This window comes from Cloeon dipterum, chromosome 2 (genome assembly GCF_949628265.1).
Source record: "Cloeon dipterum chromosome 2, ieCloDipt1.1, whole genome shotgun sequence".
Lineage (NCBI taxonomy): Eukaryota > Metazoa > Arthropoda > Insecta > Ephemeroptera > Baetidae > Cloeon > Cloeon dipterum.
Window position 1 is genome coordinate 29,627,014 of NC_088787.1, and position 13,783 is coordinate 29,640,796.

General features: G+C 41.5%; 1 protein-coding gene across 19 annotated transcripts in view; it reads left to right on the plus strand.

Annotated features, from left to right (window-relative positions):
• The window catches only part of Rbp (RIM-binding protein), a 30,015-nt gene extending 18,323 nt beyond the window's left edge, over positions 1–11,692 (plus strand). For 13 of the 19 annotated variants that reach the window (XM_065477845.1, XM_065477838.1, XM_065477839.1 and 10 more), the window contains 11 exons: positions 875–1,086; positions 1,426–1,669; positions 2,461–2,595; positions 3,511–3,570; positions 4,039–4,197; positions 4,630–5,010; positions 5,461–5,921; positions 6,266–6,406; positions 6,904–7,120; positions 8,485–8,507; positions 9,636–11,692. In XM_065477845.1, coding sequence (XP_065333917.1) covers positions 875–1,086; positions 1,426–1,669; positions 2,461–2,595; positions 3,511–3,570; positions 4,039–4,197; positions 4,630–5,010; positions 5,461–5,921; positions 6,266–6,406; positions 6,904–7,120; positions 8,485–8,507; positions 9,636–9,974 — 2,372 coding nt within the window. In that variant the 3' untranslated portion in view covers positions 9,975–11,692. Of the gene's footprint in view, positions 1–874; positions 1,087–1,425; positions 1,670–2,460; positions 2,596–3,510; positions 3,571–4,038; positions 4,198–4,629; positions 5,011–5,418; positions 5,922–6,265; positions 6,407–6,903; positions 7,121–8,484; positions 8,508–9,635 lie in introns of all 19 variants that reach the window. The other 6 variants (XM_065477841.1, XM_065477850.1, XM_065477840.1 and 3 more) reach the window with 5 other exon arrangements.
• Positions 11,693–13,783: the final 2,091 nt, after the last annotated feature.

Here is a 13,783-nt window from a genome sequence, read left to right on the forward strand (position 1 = left end):
GTAGATTATTGAGCATCAGAGGTTTCTAATTTGAGGACATAATCCCGCGGCAAGAGTGAGACTTAGTGAGAAGCAGTGCGAATATTGTAGAATAATTATCAGTTAGAATTTAGAGTTATGGTATTTCTATTCATTTTTTGTGCATTTTTCGATAGAAAAAAAGCAAATTAGTGTTACTTAGCGAATTTTATAAAATTTTCTGCATTGAAACGATTCGCAAGAAATAAATAGCTAACAGAGAACTAAGAGGAAAATATGCCCTCAAATGACCAGCTCAAATTTTGCTATGATTTCCCAATCGCACTTATTTCTGCATGAATTAACTTTTTTCAATTTCTATTATAAAGTTTACATTTCAATTTTGCGTTCAAACTATTTAATTTTCCTGCCAACTATCTCTCTTCCTGATTTTTGATACTCTATAACCAAACATGGAACTTGTAGGCACGTGTTGCTTCATAGCTAATAGAGCTTATTGAACCGATTTTGATACGATTTGTCTTGTGCTTGTGCATGTCGCTAAATGGGTCCATCATTCTCTCACACGGACATCCCAGACGTATCTCTCTATCTACTTTTGACCAGATTTTTCTATTTACTCATTTATACATAACATTTTTTCCTATATTTACATCAATTGTGTACTTTTAAGCGTAGTTACCACTTTTTATTCGTGTTTTTCTCACACACCAGTGCAATAATTAAAACCTGCTATAAAAACTATTATTCTAAATAGTCCAAAGTAGTTGACGTTATGTAATTTTTTTAAAAAAAAGTCGAAACGAGAGTCGAGCGGTGCAAATGCCGTGGTGAGTTGGTTGGTGGGGCCCTAGACTAGAATTGAGCAGCCAACTGACCAGGGCCTTGACCACAGACGCGCTTTTCTTCTCGGTGCTAGTGCCTCCCCCGAAACAACTCACCCTCGAGAGGCAGCTCAACAAGTCCATCCTGATCGGCTGGAACGCGCCCGACTGTCCGCCGGGCACCATCGACTGCTACCACGTTTACGTCAACGGCGTGCTCAAGACCACCGTCAAGGCTTCCGAGAGGACCAGGGCCCTCGTAGAGGGCGTCGACTCAAACAGGGTCAGTCAAACGAGTGGTCAAAAGATTCTGCGATGCCCTATAGCAAAGTTTGCGCCTGTAGTTCGTAGAGAAAAAAAAACACGCACACACCGATGAAATTTGGTTATTTTTTAAAGTTTAAAATTTTCCTAGAAAACTTATAGTTCAATAAACTCGTAAGACACACAATAATTAATATTTTTTTCATCATTGATTTCTTAGAAACTATTGTTCTTGTGTCTTACTTAGTGAAAGGAACTAAAAGTAGCTCTAGTTGTAAACTCATTTTAATTCCTGTTCATCATGATTCATAATGTGTTAGTTGGTTCATAATTTTTAACAAATACATTGTTGCATCAGCCGCACAGAATCAGCGTGCGGTCAGTGACCCCAAACCGGCGGACGTCGCGGGACGCTGCCTGCACAATGGTGGTGGGCAAGGACGTGCCCCTCGGCCCGACCACGGTTAGGGCGTCCAACGTGACTAGCAGTTCGGCGGTCATCTCGTGGCTCCCCAGCAACTCAAACTGCCAGCACTCGGTCTGCGTCAACAACGTAGAGGTGCGCACCCTCAAGCCCGGAGTCTACAGGCACACAATCACAGGTATATCTGCAAAACTCAAATCTCGCCTAAAAATATTTGTGTCGACTTAATCTTGCTGATTTAAAAAATAAACGTGGTGTTAAAACGCCGCTATTTTGTTAGAAAAATAAATTAGCATTTTAAAGCAATTATCCAAATTGGTCATCTGGTCTTTATCGTTTCCATATAAAAATCAAGAGGAAGTTAGGAAAGAAAGGGGCATATATAGATTAGAATGTTTGACTCAAAAGAACACGAAAGAAATTATTAGAATTAAAAACTTTCAATTTTTTGCCCTCATTTTCATTGTGAAAATCCTCTTTCCCTTCATTATCAACAATTTCCTTATTTTTTTTTTAAATTATTTAACGGTTCTGCACAAATTTTTGTTGGTTTGCCCTTTGGTCCAGCTGTCATCCTTTTTGATCAAACAGAAACTATCTTCGATAATTTATTTAGAAAAGGTAAATTTTGAAATAAAATTAGATGAAACATTTTCATCTCTTGAAATACTGTACATGGAATAATAATATCACACACATCATTCTAGCATGTTCCTTTAAAAAAATATAGCAAAAATAGAAAACAGGATTGCATGAGACAATAAATTAGTGTTTATTATTTAATTGTTTTCGGTTCATTTTTCGAAGTAATTTTTTTCGCACTACGAATAAAACGATAATTGGCTAATGTGTTTGCTCTCAAAGCAAATTTAAGCAAAAACATAAAACAAATGAAGGGAAAGGTTTACTAGATATTTTCTGATTTCATAGCTAGAGTTGAAATTTGTCTATAATAATTTCTTCTCTCAGGACTGGCCCCCAACACAACCTATAGAGTGACGGTACGGGCGAAAGCGATCAGGGCGCCCTACTTTGATGAAAAATCGAGCAACTTGCGGGACGACCGGCTGGCGTGCCACATCGACTTCCGGACGCTTCCAAAAGGTAAAGCCGACCCTGGCTTCTCACGCCTTCGTGTTTCAGTCAAGAGTTGTTTCATTCATCAGTTCTGACGCGATGCGGCAAAACTCTTTCACACCTGCAAACAGTTTCGCTCTCGCATTTCGAAAATAATAATTATGAATTTTTTCGTCCACCCAATGACCTGCCATACTAAAATTTATCTTACAATTAAGGTTTCCATCTTAATGCTGCTGCTTCCCTTTTGAAAATGAAAAAGATCCATATAATGATAGAAACGGAATTCATCCTTGTTGCTTAAAAACTCCCTTCTTTATTATTCCGACAAGTTTTCGGGGTCGCATTTCATGGTATAATACACATTAATATAAATTCAAAACAATAATCCTGCAGAATTTTTAAGGAAGTTTTTCATCATCGAGGATGAAGTCCGTTTCGATCATAATATGGAATAACCAACCTCGAGTGTTGACGTCAAAACCAATGAAATAAATATTTTCGTTTCATTGAGGCTTGCCAAAAGTTGAATTCACCGAGCTTTTGCAATCATCTTTTGGCTTTTTGTGCAAACATTTGAGCAACGTCTTTGTACGCATTATCACGCAAGCTTATAATAGGTAGTTACTGTTAATCACTCAAATGGACCGTAGTATGTGTCCACTAAGGGAATTTAGAAAGTATTAGTGAAGTATAAAAATTGCGTCTGTAGGAATTTTAATTTTCATAGTCACGATCAATCCGCTATATTGTTACGTTTATGTCCACAAAATCATTCACGGTTGGTCAAAGTTTTCATATTTGGCAAGTCCTCTCACGAGTTTCAAACTAGTTTCGCCTTTTGAGAGAGCGTAAATTTTTGTTTGGAAGGGTTTCGCGTGTCGCTGATGGCGTATTTTTACATAGTTTTTGAGCAACACTGACCCCCATGCTTACATTTAGCCCAGCCCATAGCGCTAACCAAATACTCTGTGTTGCATGCGGCGACTAAAGGCACCAAAGGTGACTACAAGACTATTTATAAGACTCACTACTGTCTCTCTCTATCTATCTATCTTTCTCTTTTTTCCTTTCTTGATCCCTATCAATCAAATATGGAATCAAATTTTAATAATGCATGCCAACCCATTTGAAAACCGTGATGGGCATCACTTTCTCGAAAACTCTCACAGATCACCTGCTCTTTCATCTGAAATCATGTTGTATTTTATTTCATCTACATTAGCAAAAACAGTAAAAAAAGCCTTGTTCAAAAAGTAAAACACAGCGCTCGTGGTTTTAGATCTGACAAAATTAATAACCCTCCGTTCAGACCTCATTATTTAAAAATTCTTTCTGTCCTTTCTGCTAATTTTCCTTCTTCCGAATGACCCTCTCCTAAAACCAAAATTGCAACCATGTCTAGCAATTTTAGTTTTACGGCGAGGCTTCGATTTACGTCCTTAGAGCTGACAGATTCTTTTCCATCAGGTCTTCCTGACCCACCTGTTGACGTGCAAGTGGAAAACGGACCGCAGGACGGCACCATGCTGGTCACCTGGATGCCCGTGGCCGGTTCAGGGGCGCCAGTGACTGGATACGCTGTTTACGCCGATGGCAAAAAGGTCACTGATATCGACAGTCCAACAGGTTAACTGCATTCTTTTTCAAAATTCTATTCTGCCGGTCATAACATCGATCGTTGAGTTAAATTTCCAATTGAAGAAAAAATCGAAATGTCAGATTGAAACGGATAGTTTCCTCGACTTTCAGATATTGCTTTGAAATACGCTAGATATTTTGGCGCTGGAATTAATCAATTTTTTTCTCCGCCTGAATATCTGATATTTGACACGTCTGGGGTCCGTAGTTTCTTCCTTTCCCTCCACGTAAAACAAGTCTTTTAAATCAATTTTTCTGCAACGCAAAAAGCGCCTGGCACTAATCAATTCGGCTAAACACAGCTACAACTATAGAGTAATATAGATTTCTTGTCGCAACTCCGCACTTCACCTTTACTGTTGGCAACATATTTCGAAAACAAGTCGGCGCAGATGCTGATCGCGTTTTTTTCCTCCGCAGGTGATCATGCGTTGATAGACATAGTGAAGCTGGTGGGACTGAACCCCAAGCAAGTGACCGTGCGCACCAAATCAAGAGACGCTCAGTCAAGTGATAGTTGTCCGACCTCCATTCCGCCGCACGTACTGAGAGGCCAGGCAAGAGGAAACCAAAAAGTGAGCTTCTCTGAATTGAATTCGAGTAGAAAGTTGACACCTGCAAATCAGGACATGGGCATGAGAGCACAACCTGAAAAATACGGTCGTTACAATCCGCACTCCGCCATGCCCGCCCACATGGTGAGAAACCGAGGGGGCCGGCAGCAGGTCATCATGGACACTGAGGAGAACCTGAGTGACAAAGAAGTGTACCCGCCCACCCACATGAATATCCCCAGTATAGGTAAGCGCCTTTTTCAATTCTGTAGGCTGATTTGATTTATCAGTATATATATTTACGTTATGTTTCATAGATTATAGTTTATGATCAGCTAATAAGCGCCTTGTGTTACAAATGTAGGCAACCGGCTTTACAGCTTTGGGTCTCAGGTTGCATACTCAAGTCATTCTTCAAACCTACTAACTTTTTTCTTCTAAATTGGAGCTAAAATATTGCTACATGGAAATTTGAATACTTTCACGTCTTTTTATTTCATTTCATCAAAGCAGCTTAACTGCCAGACGAGCAAAACAAATCGAGTTGTTTATTAGTCCTTAGTTAGATTTTGTCACAACGTCTTGATTTCCAAATTTTAATTTGTTCTCATTTCTCCTGATCGCTCCTAAACACACGGCAAACACACGCACACAGAATTCGCTTCATACCCCGATTCCCTATCATTCTCCCCCGCAGAAATCACCAAGGACACAAACAGTGAAAACTTCAGCGAGGACGACTTCGACCGGCGACGCAACTACGCTCCCCGCTCGCACATGGAGCGCGGCCGGCCGCCCCCGCCGCCCCACATGGGAGGCAGCAACTCGCGCCACCCGGACGACTTCTACGGAGGCGAGGGTCGGGGCCGCGACCCCCGGCTCTACCGCGGCGTCCCCGGCCACGATTACCGCGGCCGGGGGGCAGGTCCGCCGCTGCAGGGCGCCCGCCGGGTGCGCTGGTTCGTCGCCCTGTTCGATTACGACCCTACCACCATGTCGCCCAACCCCGACGCCTGCGAGGAGGAGTTGCCCTTCAATGAGGGCGACGTCATCAAAATCTACGGGGAGAAGGATGCGGACGGCTTCTATTGGGGCGAGTGCCGCGGCCGCAGGGGCTACGTCCCCTACAACATGGTCATGGAGACCAATGACTATAAGGTCTGTGAATCGTTTACAAACTCTATTTTGATTTATCTGCCAAATTTTACTCTCAATTGATACAAATAAAGAAATTTTAATTTGTGTGAAACTTTTGTTGCTTGACTGAGAGAGTAAAAAGTGTTTAGGATGGTGATATTATATCACCACACTATATAAAATGCTATAGAGTTGTATACAGTTCTAAGAAATCAACGTAATATTAGCAAACGAAACATTTCAGAGTCCTTTTATAATGAGAGATGCATTTTATTATTTTAGGCAAAATTATAAAAATATAATCTCTGCTGTTTTTTCCCGACAGTAACTATATGGTTTAGATTTATATAATTGAACGTGTTTAGGGCGAAGGTGGTGGTGGCCCAGTGAGTCACAGAGGTAGGGCGGACAGATGGGGTGATATTTACGCAAACATGCCAGTGAAAAAGATGGTCGCCCTTTACGACTACGACCCCCAAGAGCTGTCGCCAAACGTTGATGCCGAGGTAAACCTGCAGAAAAATCTTTGAATGTAAAATAACTAAGATCTTTATGATCAAAATCTCTTAAAAAATTTGTCTAGTCAAGCCTAGAGAACTAAATTTTAGCCTGTTAAAATTAAAAAATGCCAAAAAGATTTAATTGTTCTCTTTGTCTTTCTACAAGTTCTTTTTTATTTTATTATAGCCTTAAAAAATATGTCTTATTTTTTGGGGTCAGACCAACACCGAGTCTATTCGGTCTGTGCAGAAAGTAATGCAAATTTTTAAAAAAATAGGTTATTCATCCTTCTCGTAAACTGTAATATTCACTTATTCACTGCGAAAAACGTCAAAGTTTATTTATACAAATAGATTTATGATGTTATATACGTAGTTGTGTTAATTACATCAACGTAGACGCAATTTTTCCAATATTGATTTGTACCCTAACACATCAATTGAGAAATACATTGACCAGATTTTTTAATCCGTTGGAGTGACTTACCTGGTGCTTTTCGCAGGTGGAACTGTCGTTCAAGACAGGCGACGTCATCTACGTGTACGGAGATATGGACGACGACGGCTTCTTCATGGGCGAGTTGGACGGCGTGCGTGGCCTCGTGCCGTCCAACTTCCTCGCCGAGTCCACCGACCTGGACCACAGGCAGGGTAGGGGTCCCGGGCCGGGCGCCCGGGGCCCCCCGCCGCCGCCCAGAGGGCCGACCGACCGACGGAGAGGTGAGTGCGGCGCCGTGCGTGCGAGACTCCCTTGACTGACAAGGAACGCGCGACATGACACGAACACCAACCAACCAACCAACCAAGTAGACCTCTGGTTCTTCTCGCCACTTTTGTTGCGTTAGAGCCGCTTTTCAAACACCCCAGATTTTTCCTCACCCCTGTCAACCACGTGTGAGAATTAATATTGATTTGCAAATGAATGACCTCTGTGATACCCCTGGATAAAAGTCGGCTGATCATTTAAATTTCGATTTCGGCTTTTCTCGCCATGCTCATACACCAAGAATATATAAAACATAACTAGATGCTGATTTCTGTTATTATGGTGAAAACCGCATGCAAAGTGAACGTAAAACATAAAACCAAATCAACCCTCTATACACCTCCAGCTAGACGTTAAACGAGCGAAATGATGAATAAATTAAATAGATATATTTATGAAAATCTCGAGACACAAACGACACCACAGAAAGACGAAATCAAAGCTACTCTCTCAGATTTTGTTTATGAGTTAAGAACCGTTTTGTGCGCCGCTGGCACCTTTTGGCCGTTGTCTTATTTTCAATTGAAACCTCTCTCTTGTCAGTGTTTTTCTCTACGTGTCTGCCCCTCTTTCTATCACTGGTGCCTACAACTCATATATCATATATAATCAATCCTATATAGCTCTCTTACACACGATATTATTATATAAATATTTGTTTGTGTTGACGGTCAATAATCCATCAGGCGGGGAGATGGAAGATTGACTGATTGATTGCTGGTTCTTATGCAAGCAGCGGAGATTCCTCTCGATAGGACGAAAATAATTAAAAAAAAAAACCGTTGAAAACGATTTAGGACTATAGCCGAAAGGTAGCTCGAAAGGAGTCTGCGCTTGTCTTCCTGTGATTTTTTAACTGTGGCAAAATATCATTATTGAATTTTTAATGTGCTCTCGTTGATGTTTATTGATATACAACCAGTCAAATACCTACGCCGCCCGCGGAAGCGGGCCTACAGTGTTCAGTGTTCTTTTTCCTTTGTGTGTGCATGCGTTCAACACCTTCCGAGCAATATTTGGGAGAAAAACGTAACCACCCAACCATTAAAAAAAACCAAATAAATCCGCATATTCCAAAAAGAGTAACTTGGTCGACATTCTGATTATTTGGCGAAGTTTTAAATTAAAAATAAATCTCTAGAAACTAAACAAGTTACTCTTTTCCCTCTTAAAATGAATGAGCAGGAGTAATTAAAAGGAGCTTTTCCCTTTTTCTCTTTCTCTATCTCTTGGGAATTGGTTTTGGTGGGCTTTTCTATTCTCTCTATCTAATTGTGGTGCTGCATTCCATTCATTTGTGGTGCTGCCGACCTGACAGCCGAGGGGCCACGTAGAGGACAGGTAAGTCGAGACACATTCGGTGTTGATTGCTCTCTTTCTACCAAATTCGTTCTCTCTTTCTCGATGTGTTGGTCTCTTTGAATTATTCATCATATTGCCTGCACATCTCACTGCTCCGTCTCTCAATCTTTTCCTCCTCTGGAATTTTCCTTGTTCCCCGTAAAACGGTCGACTTGCACGTGTTTTTTTTAGCGAAATTATTAAACAGAATCTTTTTCTCCTCGCCTCTCTGTACAACTTTTTATTTTTCTCCCGTTGCTACTGCTGCTGGTTTTCAGTTTGCAACTCTTTCAGACCACATGATGCAAAAACACACACAAACATGATCAGCAAGACTTGTTTTTTCAGACTTCTCATTTGCATATTTTGTACATATATTTTGATTGGTCTCGATTTGTTTGGGCCGGCATCTTCATCCCCTGGGGTCGGGGAGTGAGTGCACCTCTTTTGCAGAAAACCGCGACCAATCATATGGCCTGGTGGGGCGGGTCAAGCATGACCAGAGTATTTTTGAAGAACTTATATACTAAATTATATATATATACTGATATATATATATATTATTCTGCATGGTCACCCTCTCAAACGGAGTTAAATCATACTGTCTCTCAGACAATTATTTTGCTGCTCTGTAGATAATCACACACCACCACTGATACCACCACGTACCACCGAGATTTGAATCACTACTCGATCTCTGCAAAGAGATTCGTAACAACTGAAATAAATAAACGAGTTGCCAACTAGTTTTGGCAAATCGTTTCTAACTAGCACCCACCTCAAATTGAGTCGTCCGTAGTGAACAATATAGAATGCTCCACTAGCAAGATCAGAATTAATAAATATAGTGAGTGGAAAATAAGTCGGTGGGATTTTGATTGCTGGCATCTAAGGGGGAAATCACAAAATCTGCTTTTCGGTGTATTTTTAATCCAAAGGACCGACTCATTTTCTCTTTGAATTGTGTGACATCCCTTTTCACTACAATACTTTCAGCACACGCACGCCTCAGTCGGAGGTGCGAGTTGTCGCGTCCACGCCCCCTCCCCCACCAAGCCCCCTCCGTGTGCCGGAGGACGCAGGCACGCAAAACTAACCAGTGCCGTTTTCTGTGCGTGTCGATTGCAGGACCCTCGAATGAGAGGCGGCGTGTCGCCTCGGAGAGGTGGTAATCTGCGCGACATGGAGCCGGCGATGCCCTCTGCGACGACGCCTCCGCAGTCGACGCCGACGACGGCGGCCCCTCCGCCGGTGGCGCCGAAGAAGGGCCTGCCGGCCGTCGTGCCCGAATTCGTGATCCCGACCAAAGAGTCGCCGACGGCGGCGACGGCGGCGCCCAAGTTCCCAGAGGCGCCCAACTTCATGCAGAAGTTCACCGAAATCACCGGCGGCGCCGCCGCCGAGGGGGAGAACCTCATCTCCAAAGGGAAGGAACTCATCTTCAAGAAGTTTGGCCTGGGCAACTGAGACGACGACGCATATCATCACCACACACGGCGCATTTAGATCGATTCCTGCCAATGGCTCCCTCTGGTTGCGTGTTTTTGTGTGTGTGTCCGACCCCGTCTGATGCAGGTCGGCGATTGAATGATTTACTGCTTGTTTGTTGAGAATGCGCGCGCACAAAAAGACTTGTAGATCGAGTTGTTGTTGTTCTTGTTGAGTGATGAGGCCAAACTAACTGACTAACACGCTGTCTTTCCTACTCTTGTGTCTGCGTGCCGACGCCGCCACCTCCAGGCATCTTCACAAATTTCCTGTTCCGTTGATTTTCGTGCAACAATTTGTGTTGTAATTCAGAGTTCTAAATCAAGGCAATCACGAAAACATTTTGGTCACAAATTGATTAACAAAATAATTTTTCAAGCTTTTCTTCCAAGGCGAGTGCATGCAATCAAATGGCAACGTGATACCAAAATGTATCCTGGCCCTGTCTATTAGACTGAATTTTTAATTTTTGGTTTCCATCTACGATGTTGAGAGAAAAATAAGAAAAAAGTGCAAGTCTAATGCAAAATGAAATGATTGCCGGAATTTGAAACTCGCGATTACATCAAGTTTTTATGAAGAGAGTGGAGATCGTTTTCAAGCATTCAAAGTTGTGAAAAGTGAGACTTCTTGCGTTCTAAAATATCATTCAAAGCTTCAAAGTAATCACTCTCCGAAAGTAAAAACTACTGACACCAACTCTAAAAAACTAGCGATCTCCGCTCTCCTGTCTCTACTAGAAAAAATTACTTCAATTTCCACGATCAGTCGCTGCGATAATGATGGTGGTAGAGTTAAAAGTTTCAAGAGCTCCCTTTATTTGAACAATTCGACTTTGAGCACAACGAGAGTGAGATATTGTGTGCTTTTCCAACTTGATAAATGATCACTGCCTTTTCTTTTACCTCTAACGACTGACGGTTAGTCCGAAAAACTATAGTAGTGTTTGATACAAATTTGAACGGTTGATTTGAAAAGAATATGAAAAACGTACCTGGCGCTGCAGAACATCTTGTAAATTTAAATATTGCTTTTTATACGTTGGAGCGTGACTTTGCTCCGCAATAACTTAAGCCAAGAGAAGCATCTTGATAGTAGTTAAAACAATCAGAGAGACAAAAAATTCATCAAACCTTGATTTCCCGAACAGAAAATCCGTTTGCCACGTGTAAAAAATTAACATTTTTCTTGGAGTCCAGCTTTATCATTGAGACTAAGAAGAAGCCGATCCTCGCCCCGATTTTGACCTCCCAGATGCCAACGTTTGGGTTTTAAAGTCCCAAGTGTTGGAGATTGTACTATAAAATTGTGTTCTTCCAATTACTTCTAAACAAAAAATCTTAAAATTAAGCATTAAGCGACAAGAGGTTTGAATGAAAGTGTGGAAATGCAAGGACCACAAACTTGTACGCGAGATTTCACCCAAAGCGCCTGGAAGTGGTGGCCGGAGGCCTCTTTGCATACATAGATGTAATTGTTTGCACTGCAAATGATGCAGAATTGTTGAGACGACAAAACTTACAAATCATTGAATTAACTATATCACGTACACACGGCCTGTCTACAATAGAGAAGTGTTTCTCTCGCGTGTGCATCAGGTCATATTCATATTATTATCGAAGAAAAAGAAAAAAGGAAACCGCGCGTGCTGCATCGATAGCCAACAAAACTGTGTAACGGCGTATTATTGGACAAAACACACACACACACACATTCTCTCTCTTTCACACCCACATACACAATTATCGCTAAATCTCAATTATTGCAAACTAAAATGTAAGGTCAGCATGGTGACTGATTGATATTATATTCAAGGGAACAATAATGATTGTATTTCAAACCAAACGCAGAGTTGCATGCCCTCGGCCTTAAGATGACACACCCATGTTCATTCTCATTAATTACGATTCTCAAGAAATTATTAGCAAAGCACGTAAAACACACCGCGTTTAAAACTCGAAATCGATACATATTCCCTTTGTAACACTCGTGTATTCAAAAACCTGTATGCTAACGAGGTAACAGAAACTGTATCCAGCGCGAAAATTCAGAGCAAAAGACTCTCTCTCTCTATCTCTCTCTCTCTCGACCCTTGACACAACTCTCACACGATATAATTATAGGAAACACAATTATTACGCGCTCTGAGGATGGTGCCCTATCTCTTCTTCGAATATCCAGCACAAATCTAGACGTGGTCTTTCATGAGTGTACTGTAGCCCTCCTCGACAAAAATGCAGAATCTATGAAGCCGGCGGCCGTTGCTTTTGGGGAAATGCCCGCCGGTCTATGTCTCACACTTGAAAATATTGCATACAAAAGAAAAGTAATTTTCTCTATTTACATGATCATGTTTTCGTCTCAGGGTTCGCCTAAGGAGTTTTGTGGCCCCTAGGATGCAGTTTGCGTTCCCTTAGTATATATTTGATTCTTAAAAAAACATATCAAATTTGTTTACTTTTCATGTGTTTAGGAAACAGAGAAACGCATTCGGTACTTTCAAAAAGCGCCAGGGGCTTCAATTTTGTAAAATCAGTTTGATGAATAGTATACATGGCAAAAATGGAAAGTAGACATTTTCTATTTTTTTTTTCATTTTAATCCTGGCGCTGTTCAACGTTGCTTTTTATTAGTATTTCGCCATCGCCCATTTGCTGTATAAAATCAATCCCATTCTGACACACCCGTGGTGTGTGAAATCAGCTTTAAAGCTCAAACTTGATTCCCAAAACTCGTGAAATCAGTTTTTTACATTGCATAAATATTAAGCGAATTCCGACGGGCCGGAAATCCTGAGTTGTCCTCTGTTGCAACCGCGCCGCGTCCCGCACGCCCTCCCAAATTTATCGACATGTGTCCGTGGCCGCGGTGCTCTTCGATGTTACTGAAAAATGCCGAATGTTTGTCATGACGAACTGCAATTGAATATTTTTAGTTACACGATGACTTCATCACGTATGCGTATTGTTTAACGTGACGCGTTTACAAAATTTTGAGTTTTCCATCGAGTATTATAAGCGACTGTGCCTTTGAATTGCAACACATAAACACACAACACACACACACACACACACTTGAACAATTGTGTACTCGTGTCATGAGCCCCCAGTGTTGTATCCACCTTTTCTATTACAAAAAAATACACGTACATACATAATGTTGTGCATGCTCTTCATATCCGCCAGCGTAGATTAATGAATGGGGCCGCGCAGAGTGTTATACTTATCTTGCTGCTATCGACGAGTTTCCAACAAAATGAATTAGCACTTAATTAACCAGAGCCGTCTCTCTGCATTTAAATGGCCCATCAAGAGACGAATTATGGACAAAACTGCCGAAATTAGCCACGTTGATTTGCCAAATAGATTCGGCCTGCGTGCGCTTTACGGGGGAAAAGTACTATAGAATCTATTGCTCCTTTACAAACATACTATCTGATACATTATAGCTTTAGACCCTCCGACTCAGCCTAACAAAGCAAAATAATCGTGGTTTTCGAAAAGAAACGAGTCACCCTACTCAGCTCGTCGATTTTTGGTTTTCATTTCGGCTGCGAAATCTTTATTCACTCTCCTCTCTAGCTTTACCACTTTGTTAACAAATACAACATTTCACACACGCATTACATACCCACACAACAAAAACGCGATTACAGCATTGTACATTGAATATATTTTTAGTTGGGGCGGCCATTTGAAATGGTCGGCACGCGTCTTTGACGACGACGACGACGACTATACTGAAGTCTATTCGATATCTCGCTCTTGTTCTCTGCTGCTACTGTACAT